The sequence below is a fragment of the Aspergillus caelatus genome (assembly GCF_009193585.1).
Source record: "Aspergillus caelatus strain CBS 763.97 unplaced genomic scaffold BDV27scaffold_79, whole genome shotgun sequence".
In the NCBI taxonomy this organism is placed as follows: domain Eukaryota; kingdom Fungi; phylum Ascomycota; class Eurotiomycetes; order Eurotiales; family Aspergillaceae; genus Aspergillus; species Aspergillus caelatus.
Genome location: NW_022475342.1, coordinates 110658 through 131437, shown reverse-complemented (window position 1 = coordinate 131437; position 20780 = coordinate 110658). Strand labels below are relative to the sequence as shown.

General features: G+C 47.1%; 6 protein-coding genes and 1 non-coding gene across 7 annotated transcripts; 6 read left to right on the top strand and 1 right to left on the bottom strand.

Moving 5' to 3' along the window:
• Positions 1 to 532: 532 nt before the first annotated feature.
• BDV27DRAFT_144903 (uncharacterized protein) lies at positions 533 to 3601 on the top strand (the record flags this gene model as incomplete). Its single annotated transcript, XM_032070326.1, has 12 exons — positions 533 to 576; positions 674 to 726; positions 766 to 1400; positions 1439 to 1612; positions 1684 to 1792; positions 1927 to 2051; positions 2085 to 2254; positions 2285 to 2474; positions 2508 to 3030; positions 3061 to 3266; positions 3306 to 3410; positions 3455 to 3601. 12 exons carry the CDS (start codon positions 533 to 535, stop codon positions 3599 to 3601), a joined length of 2481 nt encoding a protein of 826 aa, XP_031928019.1.
• A 248-nt stretch (positions 3602 to 3849) lies between these two features.
• On the top strand, positions 3850 to 3987 carry BDV27DRAFT_t107. Its single transcript has one exon. It is a non-coding gene; the product is annotated as a tRNA-OTHER (tRNA).
• A 1125-nt stretch (positions 3988 to 5112) lies between these two features.
• On the top strand, positions 5113 to 5399 carry BDV27DRAFT_127714 (uncharacterized protein). The gene has a single exon (XM_032066832.1). The coding sequence runs from the start codon at positions 5146 to 5148 to the stop codon at positions 5314 to 5316; it is 171 nt and encodes a 56-aa protein (XP_031928018.1). The 5' UTR covers positions 5113 to 5145; the 3' UTR covers positions 5317 to 5399.
• Positions 5400 to 5412: 13 nt separating this feature from the next.
• Positions 5413 to 8593, top strand: BDV27DRAFT_171994 (putative beta-galactosidase; the record flags this gene model as incomplete). Its single annotated transcript, XM_032075746.1, has 2 exons — positions 5413 to 6956; positions 7007 to 8593. The coding sequence occupies 2 exons, from the start codon at positions 5413 to 5415 to the stop codon at positions 8496 to 8498; spliced, it is 3036 nt and encodes a 1011-aa protein (XP_031928017.1). The 3' UTR covers positions 8499 to 8593.
• Positions 8594 to 10029: 1436 nt separating this feature from the next.
• Positions 10030 to 12152, top strand: BDV27DRAFT_157417 (DUF3176 domain-containing protein; the record flags this gene model as incomplete). The annotated part of the gene is made up of 3 exons (XM_032072505.1): positions 10030 to 10565; positions 10645 to 10814; positions 10867 to 12152. The coding sequence occupies 3 exons, from the start codon at positions 10030 to 10032 to the stop codon at positions 12150 to 12152; spliced, it is 1992 nt and encodes a 663-aa protein (XP_031928016.1).
• Positions 12153 to 14416: 2264 nt separating this feature from the next.
• On the top strand, positions 14417 to 15911 carry BDV27DRAFT_144900 (uncharacterized protein; the record flags this gene model as incomplete). Its single annotated transcript, XM_032070325.1, has 4 exons — positions 14417 to 14836; positions 15330 to 15510; positions 15569 to 15800; positions 15890 to 15911. 4 exons carry the CDS (start codon positions 14417 to 14419, stop codon positions 15909 to 15911), a joined length of 855 nt encoding a protein of 284 aa, XP_031928015.1.
• A 1569-nt stretch (positions 15912 to 17480) lies between these two features.
• Positions 17481 to 19163, bottom strand: BDV27DRAFT_171988 (cytochrome P450; the record flags this gene model as incomplete). Its single annotated transcript, XM_032075745.1, has 2 exons — positions 18141 to 19163; positions 17481 to 18076 (listed from the first exon to the last, which is right to left on the bottom strand). The coding sequence occupies exons 1-2, from the start codon at positions 19093 to 19095 to the stop codon at positions 17481 to 17483; spliced, it is 1551 nt and encodes a 516-aa protein (XP_031928014.1). The 5' UTR covers positions 19096 to 19163.
• Positions 19164 to 20780: the final 1617 nt, after the last annotated feature.

Genomic DNA, 20780 nt, shown 5'->3' with positions numbered 1-20780 from the left:
TTAAGATTATCCGATAGGTCAGTCCGATTATCGATACGCTTTGTTATGTAGGCATAAATATTCGATATCTGTGACCATGTACGTGCGAATATTAAGACCTCTCGTCTACCGATAAAATTCCCACTATTTATAACACCTCACGGGGCAGCCTTACCAGAGTAGAAAATCGGCGACTTGGCCAACCACCTGTTCTGAATATAATGCGATATGCATAGCTGGGCCAGTGTAGCGAATCAACTGGGCCACGAAAAATAGTACGACAGTTCATATCTTTACCCCTATCACCATACCTAGATAAAATGGACGGCGTTCAGCTGTCGGAGCGCTAGAGGAAAAGTATTCGCATGACAACCAAACAAAATATTTAGATCTCGCAATCGAAAATGCTCGCCTAGCCGTCCAAGCGACGAATGAAGATGATTCAAACTTAATCCCCCGACTTGGACACCTGGGACGCCGCCTCCACAAATGATATGTGCGCACGGAAGACATCGAAAATCTACAGGAGATATACCAGTTAGGTCTCCAAGCAATGCAATTCACGCCGGAAGTCGATACCAACCTGGCACAGCTATTGTGCTACGCCAAAGCAGCATTTATTCTTCATTGGAAGCAGACAGGGGACAAAGGCGCGCTGGAAAAAGCCTTTATGTTAACAAGTCAATCAGTGGAGTACACCCGAAGGTGACGATGATCTCGCAAATAGGCTCCGTATCTTGGGAGCTTGTGCGTGTGCTTTGTTCAAATACACAAACCGAAAATAAGATCTTGACATTGGGATAGATGCATTCCGCAGGGCAGCGCAATTAGCGCCTAATAACTATCCTAGCCAGTCAAGCTGTGGTGCACTGCTACGCAGTGCCCTTATTATGCGCTTTCTGCTTCGAGGAGATCCCCAAGACATTCATGCAGGTATCTCGATGAGTCGTGAGACTACGACTGTTGGGCCTGGAGAGTATGCTCATCGTGCATGGGCTTTATATCGTCTAGGCGGTCAACTGGATTTCAAATACGCCCATACTGGGAATGTAGAATGCCTTCACAAAGAAATCTGCGCATGTAGCCTAGCACTAGACCTACCCCACGAAGACCATGTCATCCGTGCAAAGGTTTTGTCACTTCGCGGACATTTCCTTTGGGAATTACTTGAACACACTGGGGGCATATCTGAACTTGAAATGGGTATCGCGGATTGCAAGCAAGCAGCCGAGATCATGCCTCAGGACCACCATGACCTTCCGGAGATCCTGCAGGGGTTGGCAATTTTCTTCCAGAACCAGTACCAATTTTTTAGGGAGATGAAGTACCTGGAAGAAGCAATCAGCACAGCCTATCGAACGCTACGTCTTGCATCTATTCATGGCCACGACATGTCGAAATTCTTGGGCACCCTAAGCATCGTTCTTTTGTGCGATATAATGCCACATTGAGGTTACAGGATCTTGATGACGCCATCAAAATAGTACGCAAATCGTTGGAAAATGAGTCCCAGATGCCAGAGGGTATTTCCGCAATTAATCTGGAGATTCTCGCAGGTTGTCTGAACATCCCATATCTCCGAAGCAAAGATCAAAGAGATATCGAGGGGGCAGAACACGCGTCACGGCAGGCAGTCGAATCGCACCCTCCAGCCATGCCGGGCTGCCGGCATACTTGGCCAACCTGGGCCGTTACCTCATGGAGCATTTTGAAGCAACAAGGGAGCCCAAATATCTTGCAGGATCAATGCAGGCCTTTGCGCGTGCCCTAGACCGAGCAAGGAGTCCTTTTCATACTCAATTGTGCCTTGGCAGTATGGCGAGCTGTACGCGCATTATGTATATAATTACACAATGTGAAGGGCACCTTGAAGCTTCTATTGAAATCTGCCGCAGCTTGACTGCTGCTCTTCCGACTGAATCGCCAATCTTGCTTGTTTACAGGAAGAGCTTGCACTTCTTCTTCAATGGCAGAATTCCGATGATCAAGATGAGGTACTAGGTCTGAGCTTACAAGTTTGGAACTCTCACGGAGCCCCTCCCTTCGGGCGAATTAGGTCGGCAAATCGGACAGTTAGAATTTATATCGATCAATCTGACTTCGAGAAAGCCTACAAGCTTGTCATAGCGGCAATAAATATTCTCCCACTTGTTCACAATCGGTCACTTACGCTTCAGGGTCAGCAAGAGGTTGTGAAGGTCTTTTCGGGTCTGGCCACAGATGCGTTTTCCTTGGCATTGAAAACTAAACAGCCTCCCCTTGAAGCACTCGACTTGTTAGAACGCGGACGCGGTGTTATTTTGAGCCTTCTGATGAATGACCGGAGTGATATGGCCAAACGCTGGGATACACATCCGGGTTTTTCCTTAGAAGTTGAAAATCCGCTCTATGAGATGCACAGCCCTACCGTGAGCCTTGGCTCTGGCAATGCAGCCAAACACCACTCGGATAGTCAAAGAGGCGCCCAAGGAGGCCCTGAAGCACCCCCGGAGAACGTCCAATCTAGCCCTACCGTAGACCCTTCCAAGAAGAGAGTCACGGAAGAAGAAGTTAAGGAAGGCGCAGCGAGGGGTAGGATTATTATTGTCAACATCACTAGTGTGGGAAGTGAAGCTCTAGTTATATCCTCAACTGGTCTCAAACTAATCCATCTTCGAGACCTTATCTCTGATGAAGCCAGAGAATGGATCAAAAAGGACATGACGGCCACGTCAGGCAATCGCGGTGCGAATAACAAAGCCTACTTGCGCTTTCTCTCCTGGCTGTGGAGGGTGTGCGTCAAGCCTATTTTCAATGAGCTCGAATATAAGGTGCATGAGTCATCCGAAGAAATGCCAAGGGTCTGGTGGATTGGAATAGGGCTGGCCAGCTCATTTCCCTTTCATGCGGCGGGCAATCACCTTACAGAACCAAACGAAAGCACGAATTCTCGAGTCCTTTCTTACACTCTATCGTTGAGAGACCTCCTGTATACGAGGAGTAGAGAGCCTCTGTCTGACCAGGAAATTCAATGCCCAAAGCTCCTTACAGTGTCTATGGCCACTACGCCCGGTGCTGATGAACTTGACGGTGTCTTCGCAGAGACAGTCGCCGTGACGGACATAGTTGGGAACTATGTTCATGCGGAATGCCTTAGTCAACCCGATGCTGACACAGTCAAAAGACGACTCTCAGGTTGTTATATTGCCCACTTCGCCTGTCACGGGGTATCAGAGCCAAGAGATCCATCTCAGAGCGGACTATTATTCCAGACCGTCGGCGACTCTCCAGAACAGGACAGGCTTACGGTCGGCAGTCTGTGTGATACTGACTGTTCACAAGGCCAGATAGCCTATCTATCCGCATGCTCAACCGCCGAGAACCGATCCAAATGGCTTGTCGACGAGGTATTGCATGTTGTGAGCGGGTTTCAGGTTGCTGGATTCCGGAACGTGATTGGGTGTCTGTGGCCTGCTGATGATATGTTTATGTAGAGATTGTAAAGCCGTTTTATTCTGAACTGTGTCGTGGTGGAAAGGTGGAGTGTAACGACGGTGCTGTTTCATTGGCACTTCACAAGGCCGTCCTGAAGATTTCAAGGAGTCCCCAGTACCGTAAGCGGCCTTTGCATTGGGCACAGTAGGTTCATTTTGGCGCTTGAATACGCGAATACACCATAGTTCAGCCAGTCATATATCAAAGCCTTTCGGTTCACAGGTCTTCGTGCATAAGTCTGGCATTGTTTCCAGATTGTTCCATTTACGTTATATCTAAATTTTGGCCCATCAATACTGATATACCTGGTTTTGGCTTGAAAAAAGGATCCGCTAGAAGCATCTTTATTTCATTATTTGCTCATTTTACCAAATAAAGGACTAAAAACCCAACCAAGGCGAGATGGCCGAGCGGTCCAAGGCGGTTAGTACCACTATATCTCTAATATCTTATCAAACGTATCACTAATAATCTCTCAGCTGGAGTAAGGTTCCAGTCTCGAAAGGGGCGTGGGTTCAAATCCCACTCTCGTCAACATCTTTTTTTTTGCTCTTTTTCGTCTCTTCCACCTTTATTTTGTGTATCATTCTTACCCCCCGCAAAAGATAGGCAATCGTTGTTTACCTAGAGCGGAAAACAATGTAAAGATATTCAATAAATGTGATTGACAACGCAGCCTTTATGCCTATGCTGTAGAGCATGGCGATGGAAGAACTTAGCGGGGTCTTACCGTCAAGACTAGGTGTATATAACCCTGGAGGCAACGACTCCCACTCTCCCACCATGGAGCCCACTTACTGTACGGACAAAGGATTGAGGTCAACTTCGGCTAAATATCGGGGACCGGTCGACGATCATATCCTAAAATGATGAGCATCGTCCTAGTGCGGGGAAATAACCGGTAGCCTGCTGTCAACGACTGTGACTTCGGGTAGATTAGCACATATCCTCTGAACGTTTGGTCCGATAATGCATAGTCCATAAGACCCCTACGGAGTTGAAATAATGAATTCCCACATGGGGCTCTCCTTCGGTAGAGATGTGATTATCGAAAATAGGACCATCCATCGTGGCGAAGTATCCGAACAGATATATGACCCAAGACAAACAACACCATGTAAACCCCGCGCAAAATTTAATTTGGGTACTATGCACTCTGATGTCAGAGTTGATGGTATCTATCTTGGGTCCCCATGCTTCGAGTCATGGACATGTAGGGACGGACTCTCTATTGGGCTCAGCCCCCCACAAGCGTGATATTTCCCTCTCCATACTCCGTATTGCGGAGTTCTCGGCGATATGTCCGGTCCTAGTATAGTGGTTGAAAGTACGCAGGAGCTAGATAGACATCTCCCCACTCGGTAGTACAGAAGCAGTACATCGGGGATCCCGGTGGATGTTGAGGTATACAGTCCAGTGTGGTGACTTTCGAAGCCGTTATTCACGCTCGAGGTCACATATTCCGCCAGACGGACGTTCACGTTCGGAGCATAATCCAGAGACAGGTTGGTCCACGGCGAACTCGGCTTCCATTATTCCGAACAGCGAAGCTCTGTCCAGTTCAATTAGAGACTCAATACAAATGGCTAAATCTTCGCCGGTAGAAGCCCCGCGATCGACCAGGCGCTTCAAAACGATATCACCCCATTGCGGGGAAAGCAATTCCTTCGGAGTAACTCCTTGCGTCTGGGCATGTTTAAAAGATGTGCCAAGGCACTCAATTCATGCGTAAGGAGAGTCGGGGCCTTCACCACTACCGCATCTACCGGATCAAGTAGTATCTCCTGCGAAATGTGGTTCTTGTCCCTAGGATTCTTGGCACAACGGGGCCATCGTCATTCTTGGCCCCAGGGCTTGGCATAGGTCTCCTCCATTTGGGGGGAGTGGGTTATTTATTGGAACTGGATCACCCAAAATGGTGCAGGGCAGACGCACCGTGACGAGTCCACCATTTCCCCTATGGCGTCTCTTGCGACCACCGGCTGGCCAGGAGCCTTGCCTGACTGGTCTAATTTGAATGTGCTGCACCGCAATACATTGGCGCCCAGGGCGCACTTTTACCTCTACCCCAACGAGGAAGCGGCCCTGACATTCGATCGTGAGGAGAGTCTGTTCCACAGCCTGAATGGGACTTGGAAGTTTCAATATGATGTCTCCCCATTCGTGTCCCCCTCCTGGGACAGTAATGTCAGTGACTGGGATGATATTGTGGTGCCTAGTATGTGGCAGACGCAAGGGTACGGCCGCCCACATTATACCAATATTGACTACCCTTTCCCGGTCACCCCACCGAATGTCTCATATGTGAACCCAACAGGGTCATACTGGCGTGAATTCACAGTCCCCTCTGACTGGGACGGGCAGCAGATTCGTCTTCGTTATGAAGGAGTGGACAGTGCATTCCATGTCTATGTCAATGGCGAGGAAGTCGGCTATAGTCAAGGTAGCCGAAACCCTAGCGAGTTTGACATCACTGAATATCTCTCACCTAACAATACCAACACACTTGCGACTCGTGTATACCAATGGTCTGATGGCTCCTATCTCGAGGATCAGGACCAATGGTGGCTTTCAGGGATCTTCAGAGATGTCTACCTTGTACCATTCCCTCAGTCTGCTATTACAGACTTCAGTGTCATGCCAGAGTTGGATGATAGTCTTGAGAGTGGCACCCTAAATGCCAATGTGACTATTCAGGGAGAAGATGGTGACATGAATATTAAGGTCCTACTACCGAATGGTGAGGTATTCGACAGCTGGTCAGGATCATCATCAGATCGCTACTCCAAGAGAGTAGAGGGCGATGATTTATACCTCTGGTCTGCTGAAACTCCCAACTTATATACGATCCTAATCGAATTCAATGGCCGGACTATCAGCCAGAAAATCGGGTTCCGTCGGGTTGAAATGAGTGGCTCAAACTTTCTAGTTAATGGCAAGCCCATTATTATCTATGGGGTTAATCGGCACGAACATCACCATTTGTCAGGGAGAACTGTTCCTTACGAGGCAATGCGCGCAGACTTGATTCGGATGAAGCGCTCTAATATTAACACTATTCGCACTGCTCATCAGCCACCACATCCGGCTTTTTTCGACGTGGCTGATGAACTGGGCTTCTACGTGATCGCTGAGGCAGATCTTGAATGCCACGGGTTTATCCGTATTGAAGATACCGAGGAACAGGCGGCGACATGGTTGTCTGATAACCCTGAGTGGACCCATGCATACTTGGATCGGGCCCAGCAAGTGGTAGAGCGGTTCAAGAATCATGTATCCGTGATTATCTGGTCCCTTGGGAATGAGTGCTTTTATGGTCAGAACCAGGCGGCCATGTACAAGTGGATTAAGGAGAGGGACCCCTCACGAATCATCCACTATGAACAGGACCGGGAGGCTGAATCAGCAGATATCTATAGCCATATGTATTCCAGTCCGGATACTATGCTTGAGCACATGGCGAATCACACGGATAAGCCTTTGATTCTTTGCGAATATGCGCAGTAAGTATTACTACCAGGATAGGATGGATTGGCTGCTGACAATGGTTAAGTGCCATGGGCAACGGCCCTGGCGGACTAGAGGAGTACGTTGCCCTGTTTAGATCGGAGCCTCTTTCTCAGGGAGGACTCGTCTGGGAGTGGAACAATCACGGCCTGTTAAAGAAAGAAGGGGACCTGGAGTATTTCGCCTATGGTGGTGACTTTGGGGACGAGCCTAATGATGCCGACTTTATCATGGACGGTCTTACCCTCTCTGATCATACACCTATGCCTAGTCTGCTGGAGTACGCCAAGATCATCCAGCCGGTCACTGTACGCTTGACCGAGGACTCTAGCCAGATGATTGTGACCAACCATTACGACTTTGTTGACCTTAGCGGACTGAATGTGTTCTGGCATATGGTCTATGACGGGCAGACGACCAACCGGACTGAACTAACACTGCCCCGTGTACCAGCCGGAGAGAATCGCACTGTGGATCTGCCACTAAATACTGATGGCATCTCCCAGGAAGCGTGGCTAACGATCGAGTTTGAACTGAAGGAGAATCGAAACTGGGCAGACCAGGGCCACATTGTGGCCTGGGACCAGCTCTACCTGCCAGGGACTCCTGACCAGCGCTCAGTGGCAGCTGTTGAGCGTGCTGTGTCACCCGTTGCGCGTCAGGCCGGGCTGCAAGTAACCCAGGACCGAGCAAAACTCAACATCGCCACCGATGGGATGGTCTTTGGATTTGACCTCCTGCAGGGCAATGTCACCTGGGAAGTGGGTGGCGTCAGCATGTTCCAGCAGGGGCCGGAGCTCTACTTCTACCGAGCAATGACTCAAAATGATGAGGCAAGTGCAGGTGACGGCGTGGAATGGGATGCGGCCAAGGTCGGTATGATGCATACGCAGGTTCGGGACGTGACATGGTCACAGTCAGAGAACGAAGTGGTGGTTCACTTCCAGATCCGCGTGGCTCCAAAGGTGCTTGAATGGGGCGTGGAAGCCGATCTTATTTACACCGTGTCTACTGCGGAGCCGGCAATTCATGTCCAAGCCAGGGGTGAGTTTGTCGGTAAGAACACGCCGTCTGTCGTTCCTCGTATCGGGCTTATGGCTGTCATGTCCAAAGAGTTCAGTGATGTGAGCTGGTTCGGACGAGGCCCAGGAGAAAACTATAAGGACTCGAAGCAGGCATGCCGCATGGGCCAATATGAGTCGACCGTGGAGGACTTATTTACGTACTACGACTACCCACAGGAGAACGGAAACCGTGAGGACCTGCGGTGGCTGCAGGTTTCTAACGGGGAGGTGACACTGGATGTGCGTCGTGCAGATGAGGGGGCTTCATTCAGCTTCACGGCTGGACGATATATGCCATTCGATCTGAATGATGCAAAGCACCCTCATGATCTCAACCCTCTCAACGTCACAGTGCTCAATCTCGACTATGACAACCATGGCTTGGGATCCGCGACTGTCGGGCCTAAACCATTCGAGAAGTACAAGTGTAAGACGGAGCCATTCGATTTTACATTTGTGATGAGCTTGGCCTAGGGGGATGGCGTTTGATTCATGTGTTTTAATTCAGATGTAAACTTCGAGTGGCTGTAGTCCTATTCGGAGTATCCAATAGTCTATGAGAATAATCCATCAATCAGCCAATCGAGATCCTATCAATTTGTTGGATCCTGTCTGTAGAGGCGACTAGCTATGCAGGCGCTTCAGCCGAATGAAACAGGAACCTAGTATCCAAAACGCCAAAAAGAAGTAGTAATCAAACGATCCCAAAGCAGAAAGGCATAAGAAAGAGGGCATATAGCCACTAAAACATCACAGAGCAACCCAATGACACATCCCTTATCTGACCATTTGCGTTATTGGCATATCCGAAATTCCGATTTTCGGTGGACACTGCTTTATCCAGCAGCATTGCCATATATCCGTGGAAATCACCTCTTTCTTCTTGGGCCGACTCAATAAAGCTTTGCATTGACGTCCTCGGCATACGCACAATTCTTGCTTGTTCAGAGAGCAGAGATCAAGTCTGGTGGGGCCAGTGAATGTTCCCTGCGCGTACTGCACGCTTCCTGCAGGGACGGACATACTAGCCAAATAAAGATGTATATTAACTAGACTGTAAGGTGTGTACTTAGGGCTGACCCTGGCCGCTGATTAATTTCTGGATAATTCCGCGGAATCCGTAAGCTACAGCAGCGGTATTGCACTATTCTCCTAACTCTACAATTACAAGATCCTTAACAAATAATTAATTTTAGTTTATCCTGTCATAAGTCCTGCATCAGCTTGGGGCCGAGTTGTGTCAGGATGTCTGCGGCATTCTGAACCACAAAGAGACTGCATACTATTAGTGGAATCCCATCGAAAGCGGAACATGTGGCCATGCCAGTCGCGCGAGAGCCAAAAGTATACACGAACTTATACCCCTTTGAATGGACTTATCTAACTACTAACCGTGTATAAGCCACAAGTCTGGAGATTAGTAGTTGGGTGGGTGACCACCAGCGAATCCCTCCTCTTGTATGTTTTTGTTCACCCATTCCTTTTATTCGTTGGGGAAATACCCTTGCTACCCTACTACTTTAGCTCTTCACCTGAACGCCACGGGGGCCCTGACGCGTACCGGCACGCTCCCAGTGTCCCTCCCGTTGCCGACTTTTTCATGGCATGATGAGTGACAGGATATAGTGCTACAGCGGTCGGCATTATGAATTTGGGGATGTGCCACAGGGGGTACTTATGATTGACGCAAAAAGCAAGTATAATGGATCTCTCCATAGGATTGCACTTTGACTTCTCCTTGTGTGTCCGCGCGCTTCCGACAACACTTGGATAAATTAAGGGGTGCCTCCTATGGATAGATGCATTAGCTTGTGATAATGCGACATTTTACTACGCCGATTTCTTTAGTGATAGGGGGGCCTAAAAAAAAAAATGTACTGGTCTGGTTTGCTCACTTTTCCATCGTGAGCCCTCGCACTTTTAATTTCTACAATTTTACTTTCGCAAAGTCATATCTTCTTTGCCCCGGATCTAAGCAGGACCAAGAATCAAACATTTGGTAGATATGATTTCGCCTCAAATCCCCTCCTACGGCCAGGGGACCGACGAAAGTTCCCAGCTCCATCTGATGCAGCCAAAAGATTCATGCACCGTTCTACCCACAGCCGAGTCACAAAAGGTTCATTCTGAAGCAGATTCATCTCAACTTCGCGACGATCATCTAGCGCGCTACGAGTTGGTGAACTCTACAAACAAACAAAGAGACCGCCGGCCTGCCACAGCCACTCTGAAAGATTGGGGCTTGGAAACTGCTGGAATAGTTGTATCAGCTGCCATTATCATTGCTATTATTGTCATCCTTCAAAAGTACAATGGGCGCCAACAACAGGATTGGAAGCATATCTCCCTCAACTCTCTAATTTCCTGGTTGAGCACCCTTGCCAAAGCTTGCGTGATATTCTCTGTCAGCCAAGGAATTGGTCAGTTGAAATGGGTCTGGTTTTCAAAACGCAATCGACGATTGTCTGATCTAGATGTGTTCGACTCGGCAAGCAGAGGGGCCACCGGAAGTGCGTTCCTTCTATGGCTTGTGAGGGGACGGTATGTGAAATCTCAATCCTTTTCATCACCAAGGCAGGAGATCATACTTCATTTCTTCTTTCTGATTAGCCACTTGCAGAGATACAGCCTTGCTTGGAAGTCTAGCTATGGTTCTGGCCATAGGTTTTGACCCTTTCATCCAAAATCTAGTGCATTATGTCCCAGGTAGCATTGACAGTCCTTCTGAGATCTCATTGCTCGCAAGTACATCATTATATAACACAGTTGGGCCATTGGCAGGAGGCGGTCGTAAGTAAGCGTGGATTCGGAGCGCTTTCAAAATTTGCTGACAGTTTGACAGTATTTTACGTGGATCCCATTCTGAAGGCAAACGTGTATAGCGCCTTGTTCAATACAAACCCAGCGCAGCCATGGGCAGTTCCACAATATACATGCTCGACAGGAAACTGCACTTGGGCACCAATGGCAACTGTGGAAATCCGTGTCCTTTGCTCTAATCTCACTTCGACTCTAAGCACGTCATGCACTGATGGGCCAGGGTTCACCAACTGCACTGTATCATTGGACAGCGGTGTCGCAGTATGGTATTTGACTAGCGGTGGCTCTGCCCGGCCTATGGTCATCAATACGGTATCTGGAAGCTCTAAGACCTTCTATAGGAATAGCACTTTCCCTGTTATACAGTACATTTTGGCAATAGGGTCAAATAACAACCCAGCCGCGGGTGGCGGAATTTCTACCCAGATTGGGAAAAGCACTCAGTTTGTCGCCACAGAGTGTGCCCTTCAACCAACCGTTAGAAGCTTTCAATCATCCGTTATCATGGGGGTTTACCATGAAACACAGCTTGCAGAGTGGCCGGTCTTGAATAACACAGTTGAGAATCTCAGCTTCGCATATTCCTTCACACCTCCATGGAATGAGAGTTTGGGGGCAGAAGAAAGTCAAACTTTTGGTCTAGCCTTCGAGGCATGGAACTCACTCACTGTTTTCCTTAAATTCCTTTTCGCCGGCTATGTATCTGCAGCCTCTGATATTTTCAACTTTGAGCCATCGAACTTGGGGAGCCCATATGCTACGGCTGATGCCTTGGAGGCCGTCTTCTATAGCAATTTTACTGGCACCAACTGCCAAGATGCCGACCAATTGTCTTGCACTATGAAGAATGTTGCTGCTGCTATGTCTAAAACTATAAGGGACTCCGCATTCACTTACAGTACCAGTTATCGACCAATTGAGTTCACGAAGGCAAAAACTACTACTGGAAAAGCTCAGATTCATGTCTCATTTGTGGACGTTCACTGGGAGTGGCTCACTCTTCCAATTATTGTCTGGGTTCTGGGAGCACTATCCTGCCTTTGTACCGCATGGATGACCCACCAGGCTCATATACAGACCTGGATGAATAGCGTTCTGCCTTTGCTCTTTCTTCACCTTCATCGCGACAGTACCATCGACTTTCAGGGAAGCGGCGATGAAATTGTTGGAGTACAGTTGTCGAGAGAACAAAACAGGAACGATAGTGATGCCTCGAAGTGTTATAGTCTGGTTGGCTGTGACGATTCTTTAGAAGGATGTATTCGTATAGCAAAAAGGTCCAAAGCCAAGCTTCAGCCGGGCCCCTAGTATAACGATATACTTGAGTTGTCAGGATAGAAGCCTGGAAAGCAGGCCAGGTATATTTGGCAAGGAATACGTACAGAGATCAAAATACCGAATGTACATACAAGGAGTGATTGTTGCCAGAATCAAGTTGGGTCCGTAGTATAACAGATATAAACAGGATGGAAGATGAAAAATCGATCCCATGACGTTTTGGACGCGACTTGGAACTGGTTCACAATTGAATTTCCTCATACTGACGGACTGCTTCTGTAATGAATACCTCAGGCTCTAAGCATGGTGCAGTACACCTGATCCTCATTTACCCAATCCCGAGAATCATTGAGAAATACTGTTAGGAGGCTCTGCATGTGGATATATAATATGCTTATTACCGGGGCAGTGAAGGAATATCTTAAGAGTGTTTTGACGCCGAAAAGCTGGAGGGTCCTCTTGAAATAACTGGACAAGTAGTCCGCGAGGTCACTTGTTTAAGCTAGTAATAGAGGGTGAATCGAGAAGGCTTTTAATAAGGAGATCTGGATTCATAGACGATAATTGCGACAGAATGGGCGTAACTATTTCTATCTACAGTACTTTCTTGTATTCTAGTGGCATTTAGGGCCGATATTTGGTCCTGAAAATACGTCCTATCACATATTCCCGATCTACGTTTTACTCTTTCCCTTTTTGTCACGCTGTCTTCGTTGACCACCCTTTGTTATGGAGGAAGTCGGCGTATCATTGGTTTGGCTCTGTAGCATGGACAAGTTCAATTTATTCCACTAAGAACGTTCCATTTTTAGAAGGTATAATATTCGGTAAGTAGGGAAGTAAATGATGTTGATTCCATTAACATTTGCGAGTCGGCAGACAGGAAGCCATGTGATTGCGTGATTAGTTCATTTCAAACAAAGCTTTGACATCAACTCTATAAACCGCCTACAGAGGCTACCCGCAGCTTTTTTCTGAAGCCCTTGATCTAGTCCTGCCGCAAGTTTCCGTATCCTATACCATTCATATTGACGTTCTAATCTACCATACAGTAACTTTGCAGGAAGCCCTTACTAGGAGAAGCTGAACAAAAAAAATGTGCGTAGCATTATTCTAGAACGGTTTTATTTAAGATGAATCAACATCTTCATATCTTATCCCACAACCCAACTAGCTTAACTAAGCCTCTTATAGAGCAGGAATTCTAGTGTTCTATCTTTTTCTATTCAGGTAGAAATAGTGAAATTGAAACTATTTCGGCAAACAACTTCACTAATCCAAATTAGCCTTGCGGAGCTTGCATTCCTTCTCGCATTCTTCTTAGGTCGGTAGAATTCCATACTAAATAATTTAGATCCCATAGCTATATTCAATCTGCAATAAGCTTACTGAAATTTCTGAATGCGACTTTTGCGTGTCAGTTTCGGTTCTTCAGGTAAAGGGCTAAAGAGACTTCCTGTTAGGGCGGCAAGCCACCTAGCATAAACTCGTTGGCGGTAGGTGATCACCAACATACAATACCTGTTGTATGTTTTTCTTTTGTGTTCTCTGTTATTGTGGTGGACGGCTGTTTTTGAACCTATAGTCGACATGTCTCGGCTGCACTACCCGAGTCCGGGTGATATTATTACGGCGTCGTAGGGGCCAGTCACAAAAAGCGTGCTGTCAATAGCATGACATGGGGATTATTGGCCTCATAGCTCTCACTAGCAACTAACTATGAGAAGGGGATTCAGCTGGATTTCCGGTTATTAGTACATGCCATTGGGTTAGAATGTAGGGATACCTGTTTTTTTGACAGAAATATTATTATTATTATTCATTTTTATTTTTTTAGAGTAGGTCAGTTTAACCCAGCTGTCTACATATGATAGTATGCCCCAAGCATGATCTTCAAAGAATTAATGATTGATTTTAAGCCGGACTCCAGGGCCGTGTACTATTATCTATAAGCTGGCTCTCTTCGAATATCATAGATTGTGCTAGGCATATATGGGCGGTATGCCTCGCTACGACAGTCGATAAGGATTTACTATTTGCGGGGTATTCCGAGTTAGCCGCCTTTTCACAGTACTAGAAATGTACATAATGGCTAGGTATGCCTGTATAACATAAGTGCATATATGTAGAGGTGTTGCCGAGGAAGATCCAACGCCGACGGCTTCGTGCCGATTACCTAACCGAGTATGTACATACATAAACCGTTCGAGTGCACTTATCGAGCATAAACACCACCACACTTCCTTATTCACGAAACCAATATATATAAAGTCCGCCTATCATAATTGATACCCATGTCAACTCCTCTTTCCTACTTTCGATCGACCTCTTGGGGTGCTGCCTGGTTGAACCATCCCGATCTCAGGATCGACACTAGCGCATCCAACCCTTTTCGAGAGACCACCAAACACGACGATGCATGGAAGGATCGCACTTTCTTATATCGAGCCTCGCACGACCCAATGGGGGTTAAATCCGAAGGATACATCGTGATGCAGATTGGAGCCGGGGTATCGGGGAAAGATGGGGTTGCCCATGGAGGGTTTCTAGCAACGCTTATGGACGAAATTACCGGAGGCCTGATAGTATTATTGGACCTTGATCGTGGACTTGGGATACGCACTGCCAGCTTGAACACTACATATCATAAGCTACTCCTTGCGCGGGGTTTTATCATGGCGCGCGCGGAAGTTGTCAAGGTTGAACGCCGGAAGGTATTCGTGAAAGGAGAAATAAGGGACGCTGCTGGGAATGTCTGTACCACAAGCGAAGCTCTTTTCATTATAAATAGATCTTCCCTTTCCTAAACCTCATACGCATTAGGACATCATTAGTACCATTTTCCTCCACCATGGACAAAAGAAATGCCTATAGCAAGTTTTTATAGTGTACATAGAAGCCCTGAAGACGATGACATAAGCTGGATTTCCCCGCGCTGAAGTTGGAGATCGGAGGGAGTCGATCCCCAAGCTGAGCATATCTCTTCGTTTCGCAGGCTGCAAAATTCATTACGAGCTATCTTAGCGACCAGGACTATTAACTACTAGATTATTCATACCCATGGACCGGCACCTGCCAGGAGGGCGTAGGCCGCGCCGATCTGGACCCCGCAGCAGGAAGGGTACGTGTTTTCATTGCTCGAGGAGCACGTGTTATGGAACTATTAGCTAATAAGTATAGGTTGGTACGATATAAAATGCACAATAGGTCATTTGTTTAGGTTCTGACCATGGATGTAGTCTTACTTGTCGAGGAAGACATATTCGCTGCGATGAAACTCGGCCTGTTTGTGGCAATTGTAGAAAGTCACGACTACAATGCCAACAACCGGACTTTGTTTCATCGAAATGGAGCACTTTCGATCCTGCTGTCGTCGGAGCGGAGAGACGTAAGATTAGTCAAATTGATACTCCCTCTTGACGTTTGCTAAGATGAAGCTGCCGCAGGCACTGAAACACCGCCGAAGCCCAACCGAGACGGTCAATGCAACAAAATCAACCCTAACTGTGCACCTAGGTCTCAGAGAGATGGGGAACAACAAGTACAAGAACCACAGAGAATGTCCCGCGCTGTTGCAGATCGTGAAGGAGCGTCTCCTCCCGCAGAGTCTATGATAACGCCAGAAATTGTCCACCTTCTCCGGGTATACGAGAAAAGCATCGCGACTTGGATGGACGTGTTTGATTCGGAATTCACCTATCAACGGCGGCTGCTGTGTATGGCTCCATCGTCGCCGCTTTTATTAAATGCTATCTGTGCTCTTGCAGCACGGCAACTGAGCCTCATTGAATCTCCACGGACCTGGAAACCGGTGGCTGAACACTACTATGGCCAAGCTGTTCATTTTCTTGCCCGCCTTCTCAGTGCTTTCCCCAACAAGATGGAACTCGCGAATGTTGGAACAATCCTACTGAGCAGTTATGAGCTCCTCGCTTTTCCAGGTCTCGATTATCAAAGGCATTTCAAAGGCGCACACACAATCATAGAATCATTACACGCCCACAACTCAGCAAGCTGCTTAACTCGCGCTTCGTTCTGGATATATGCACGGCACGAGGTGGCTGAAGCGCTGAATCGCAATTCGCCTACTTTTCACGACCCGGGCTCGTGGCCAAAGTTTAATCTTTCAGCAGCTGAGCCAGCAGAGGATTCATTCTGTAATGACGTTTTACGCCTGACCGCTGAAACTGTCTGCATTGTTTTCGGAAAAACATCGAGAAGCAGGACAAAACGGAGAAAACGAGACCTGTCAGCTGTCCAGAGCGAACTGTGTACTTGGCTGCATCGGTGCCCAAAGCAGTGGAAAGGAATTGAATACGCAGAAGATGGAAACGTCCGATACTGGTTCCCACGACCAAATTTTGGTACAGTTCTTCCCCCTACATATCTCAAATCCCAACCTGACAGTAGAGGACTCGAAAGCCGCTGCACTAGTTTTCTATCATTTATCCATGCTGCTTCTGTGGCATGACCTTGAAAAGGTCCAGGAGGGACCGGAAAATGTGAATGAGATATATGTAAATCTCCTATGACAACACCTCCCTCGCTCAAGCCTCCCTGACCCCGATTCTGACTTCCATTGCAGGATCAAGTCGACGCACATTCAAGGCAGATAATATTGATCGCTCTGTCAAGCCTTCCAGACTCCGCCATAGTTGTGGTTGTTCAGCCCCTTTGCTACGGTAAGAAATCGCGTCGGTGGTTGTATAAATATCATGTGCTCATTTGTTTACTTGCTCAGCGGTGAAACACGTCAGAGATAACACACTTAAAGAGAGTGCCATATTATTGCTTGACAATATCGAGGCGCAGACTGGCTTTCACACGAAAAGCAAGCTTGAAAGGCAACTCTGCCGTTGATAAAGGGAATTGCTATGAAGAACAGATAGACCATAACAACAACCACAAAGACCTACTTAAAGACAGTAGTATGAATATTCGGAAAGAATTCATTGCCTTTTTTTTTGTTGTGATCGAGCCTTGCCTTGTTAATCCACAATCAAGGATCGGACAAGACTATGACATCTTCCATAAGTTCGTTAATTCTCCTATTCAACAAAACGTCTGGCCAATCTGCAGACCACGGGTGTGTTTTGTCTGAATCGAGGGTTTAAATTGGCTTATTTGCTGTCCCGGAACCAAGGAATCGTTGATCTTTTTAGCGACAAAATCCACAGTTGACTAAAGAAATACAGTGAGTGGATTTTTTTTGCTTAATTTTATTTCGTACAGTAGATGTGGGTTTGACGGCGATGCTACATATAGCTTGGGAAATATAGTAAATTCCATGAAAATCGATAACAACAACTATCACTCGCAAAATGCCAAAAAAGAATCCAACGAAACAGTAAATTCCTTCTATGCTTCGAGATCCCTCTTCCAAATCTTCACCGGCAACTCAACGGGCCATAAATTGAAAGCCTCTTCATTCTGCAGTGTCCAATCAGGCGAAGGAAGAGAGAAGTCATATCGGTACACAAGGGTGGCGATCAGGATTTGCTGCTCAATCATGGTAATATTTCTCCCAATACAAGCACGACCACCCGCACTAAACGGTATGAATGCATCTCGCATCGTACCGATGTTTTCATTGTTGAACCATCTCTCTGGCAAGAAGGCCTCTGGCTCCGGGAATACATCCGGGTCCCGATGGGCGACATATGCAGGAACCGAGACACCTACATTCCCAGGAATAAACTCACCCATGATATGGGCTCCCGTGGGAGGTGTTACACGCTCGAGGCCCCGCGGAAGCGGAGGTGATAGACGTAAGGATTCCTCGATGCAAGCCTTCAAATAAGGCAAACTTTTCACCTTGGCATAGGGAGCAACTTTGTCTCCCGCGATGGCTTCTGACACCTCCTTCCTTAGCTTTAAAAAGCAATGTGGGTTTTTGATCAGATAGTAAAGTAGGTGAGCCAAGGCAATCGCCGTTGTCTCAGACCCGGCATCAACTAGAGAAGCTCATATTAGCCTGGGCTCATGGAGTTTTGTTTGCCAAGGGAATGAATGCCTTACGCAGGATGTTCGTTTCTGCCTTGAGCTCGCCCATATCGAGATCTCGAGACTTGCCTGCCTTATCCTTGATAAGGCAACTTAGAAAATCATCAATGTTTTCACCATCTTCATGTCGCCGCAATCGCTTGCTAGCCAAGTGGCTCACAATCTGGCCGACGTTGCCTCCACAGTCCCATTGTGAACGGCAGCACGAGGAGAGAAAGATAGTAACTTGTTTCAAGACGTCGTACCAATCTAAAGTACCAATAATCTTCGACTTCACCCGGGCTGCTTCATGCATGTCCGCAATGAATCGATGTGCGCGATTCTCCTCACGCGGACCACCAACTTTGACGACGTCCGACCCAGATTCGAGCATACCAAGTCGCTCACTCAACGCGATATCAGCAATGGCATCGACTGTAAAGAGGTTGAACCAGTATCTGACGTCGACCATACTAGTGTTCGGTTGATCTGGGCCATTATTCCATGACGGGGCATGTGCTCTCCTATCAAACTGGGCCACTAGCTTTTCGACTTTATCAGTGATTTTGAACTCCCAAGATTCCAGGTTCTTGGTGGAAAAAGCGTGCGATAGCATTCGGCGCTTCCGATTGTGATCCTCCCGGTCAATGACGTTAAGGATGTTCATGTATCCCTCGCCGTTCTGGAGTTTGTACATTTCATGCTTTTGGCAGGGAGATCCGAAGCCGTAGATATCCTTGATGGCCTTAACATCCCGGAACGAGAGCATATTAGGGGCAACACGAATGACAGGATGCTTTTGATGTTGAAGATATAATTCTCTCGTTCGGAATTTGCGCAGTCTCTCTCGCATGGAGGCCAAATTGGTAACGCCGGAGAGGAGATTTTGGTTCGGATATTTTCGCAGTTTCTTGCTATCGTAGAAGTAAAGGACCAAGGGCCTTAAGGCCAAGACCACAAAAATCACAATGAAAAGCCTTCCTAGTGCCATTGTAGGGGTCACTCTGAAATTGTTGGAGATGATATGGGATGAATTTCAGCGATGGTTAGCTGGTCTTGGGACAGCGAAAGATGGTACACCTGTTAAATGAGAGTCTAATGGTGTTTATAAGCCATTGACTGTCACGCTCATTTGCCTGCTCAACGAAGATTGATTGAAATGACCCAAGTGGCATAGTCCCCGCCTCGTGAGAGCTACCTGATAGGGAATGTTAAACGCAATATCTCCACTACTGTTTAACTTGGGCACGCTCCATGCATTGCTTTGAAGCCTTCTCCGGCACATCTATCTCTAGCCAACAATGGTCTGCTGACTGTCTTTTATGGAAAAGTATCCTTACGCTCCAGCCAAGGAATGGCTTTTGAATACGGGGTTGGAGGCATCTTCTATTCGACTTGGGTGGACGTTCCGTGTATTTTACCCCAAACGGTAAAGGAGCCGGCAATTGTGATGATCGTCGGGCCGCAGAGTGTGGATCATGCATTGATATTGATAAATGTAGGGCCACAGTTGATTTTTGATCTTATCTCTAGCCACCAGTTTGCGTCAAACGCACGGTGAGTGGCTTACCTTGTCTATTACACGCTCGCCCTACACACTTCCCCAAGCTCACCGGGTTGGACTTTTTTGGCCAAGTAGTTGAGTGGATATACTAACGACCAGCGAATCCCTTACTGTTAGGTGTTTTAGTTCGATTAATCAGATTTGTATTTTTAATATAATATATATTATAGAATACAAGAGATAAACTACAGGAACGAGGAGGCGGCTATAGAGATAGAGAAATCTATAACTAATATTATATTACACTATATTACTGTTATATAACTTGCTCTAAGACTGAGCTGTGAAAAGTTAGGCTGCAGAGTTGCACATCTGGTACAATATGATAAAGGCATGTCTAGAATATTGGAACTCATCATTATATTTTGAGGACAAGCAATTAGTCCATTAACAGGGACGATTTTAATGTGCGGAATTAAATGGGGCAAACTTAAACCTTAAGACGCTGACCTACTGCAACCCTCATTTACGCGAAGAATGCTGGTGACTAAATCCTATCACATCGCGACATCAGGCACATGAGGTAAATTATGTAGAAGCATACCCATACCGTTTCAAGTACCCGCTAATTTCATCTTGGGATATTGTACGAGATGCGATACCGATTAATTCAGGCTGGGAGCCCTAGTTGGGCCGGCTGGCAGAACAACCCGGCCAGCTGAATCTCTAGCTAGTGCTATATTGTATGGCATGCGTGATTGAAAAATCCTGAGATCCTTTGCTTGATCTCTAAATCCGTCTCACTGGGAGCGCAAATAGCCCCAATTGCTCTCCACATAGTGCACAGAAGCTCGTGACGTGGCGCTTTGATTTTAGGTCAGCAAGGCCAGGATATATGAGAGCCCGGTCGAGCCGGACTTGGGGTATGAGAGAATGTAGGTGTCAGTGTCTCTGGTTTTAAGCTGGCGGGACAGTTATCGCCTCGGTGTTCTATGTGGTGGCATAATATGGCCTTCTGGGCAGACAATATTTATAGCTAGAGTCCTATAACTATTTAAGCTTTGTTGGTAACTTGATCTTCTTCCCCTTCATATCGCTTTTTGTGTACCCTGCATTGGCCTCCTTAACTGGGATTTAATTACTCACGAACCTTAACTAGTAAAGGCCTTGGC

Bases quoted from the DNA above. Each gene is read 5' to 3' on its own strand.
- BDV27DRAFT_127714 (XM_032066832.1), top strand. From the start codon at position 5,146: ATGTTTAAAAGATGTGCCAAGGCACTCAATTCATGCGTAAGGAGAGTC.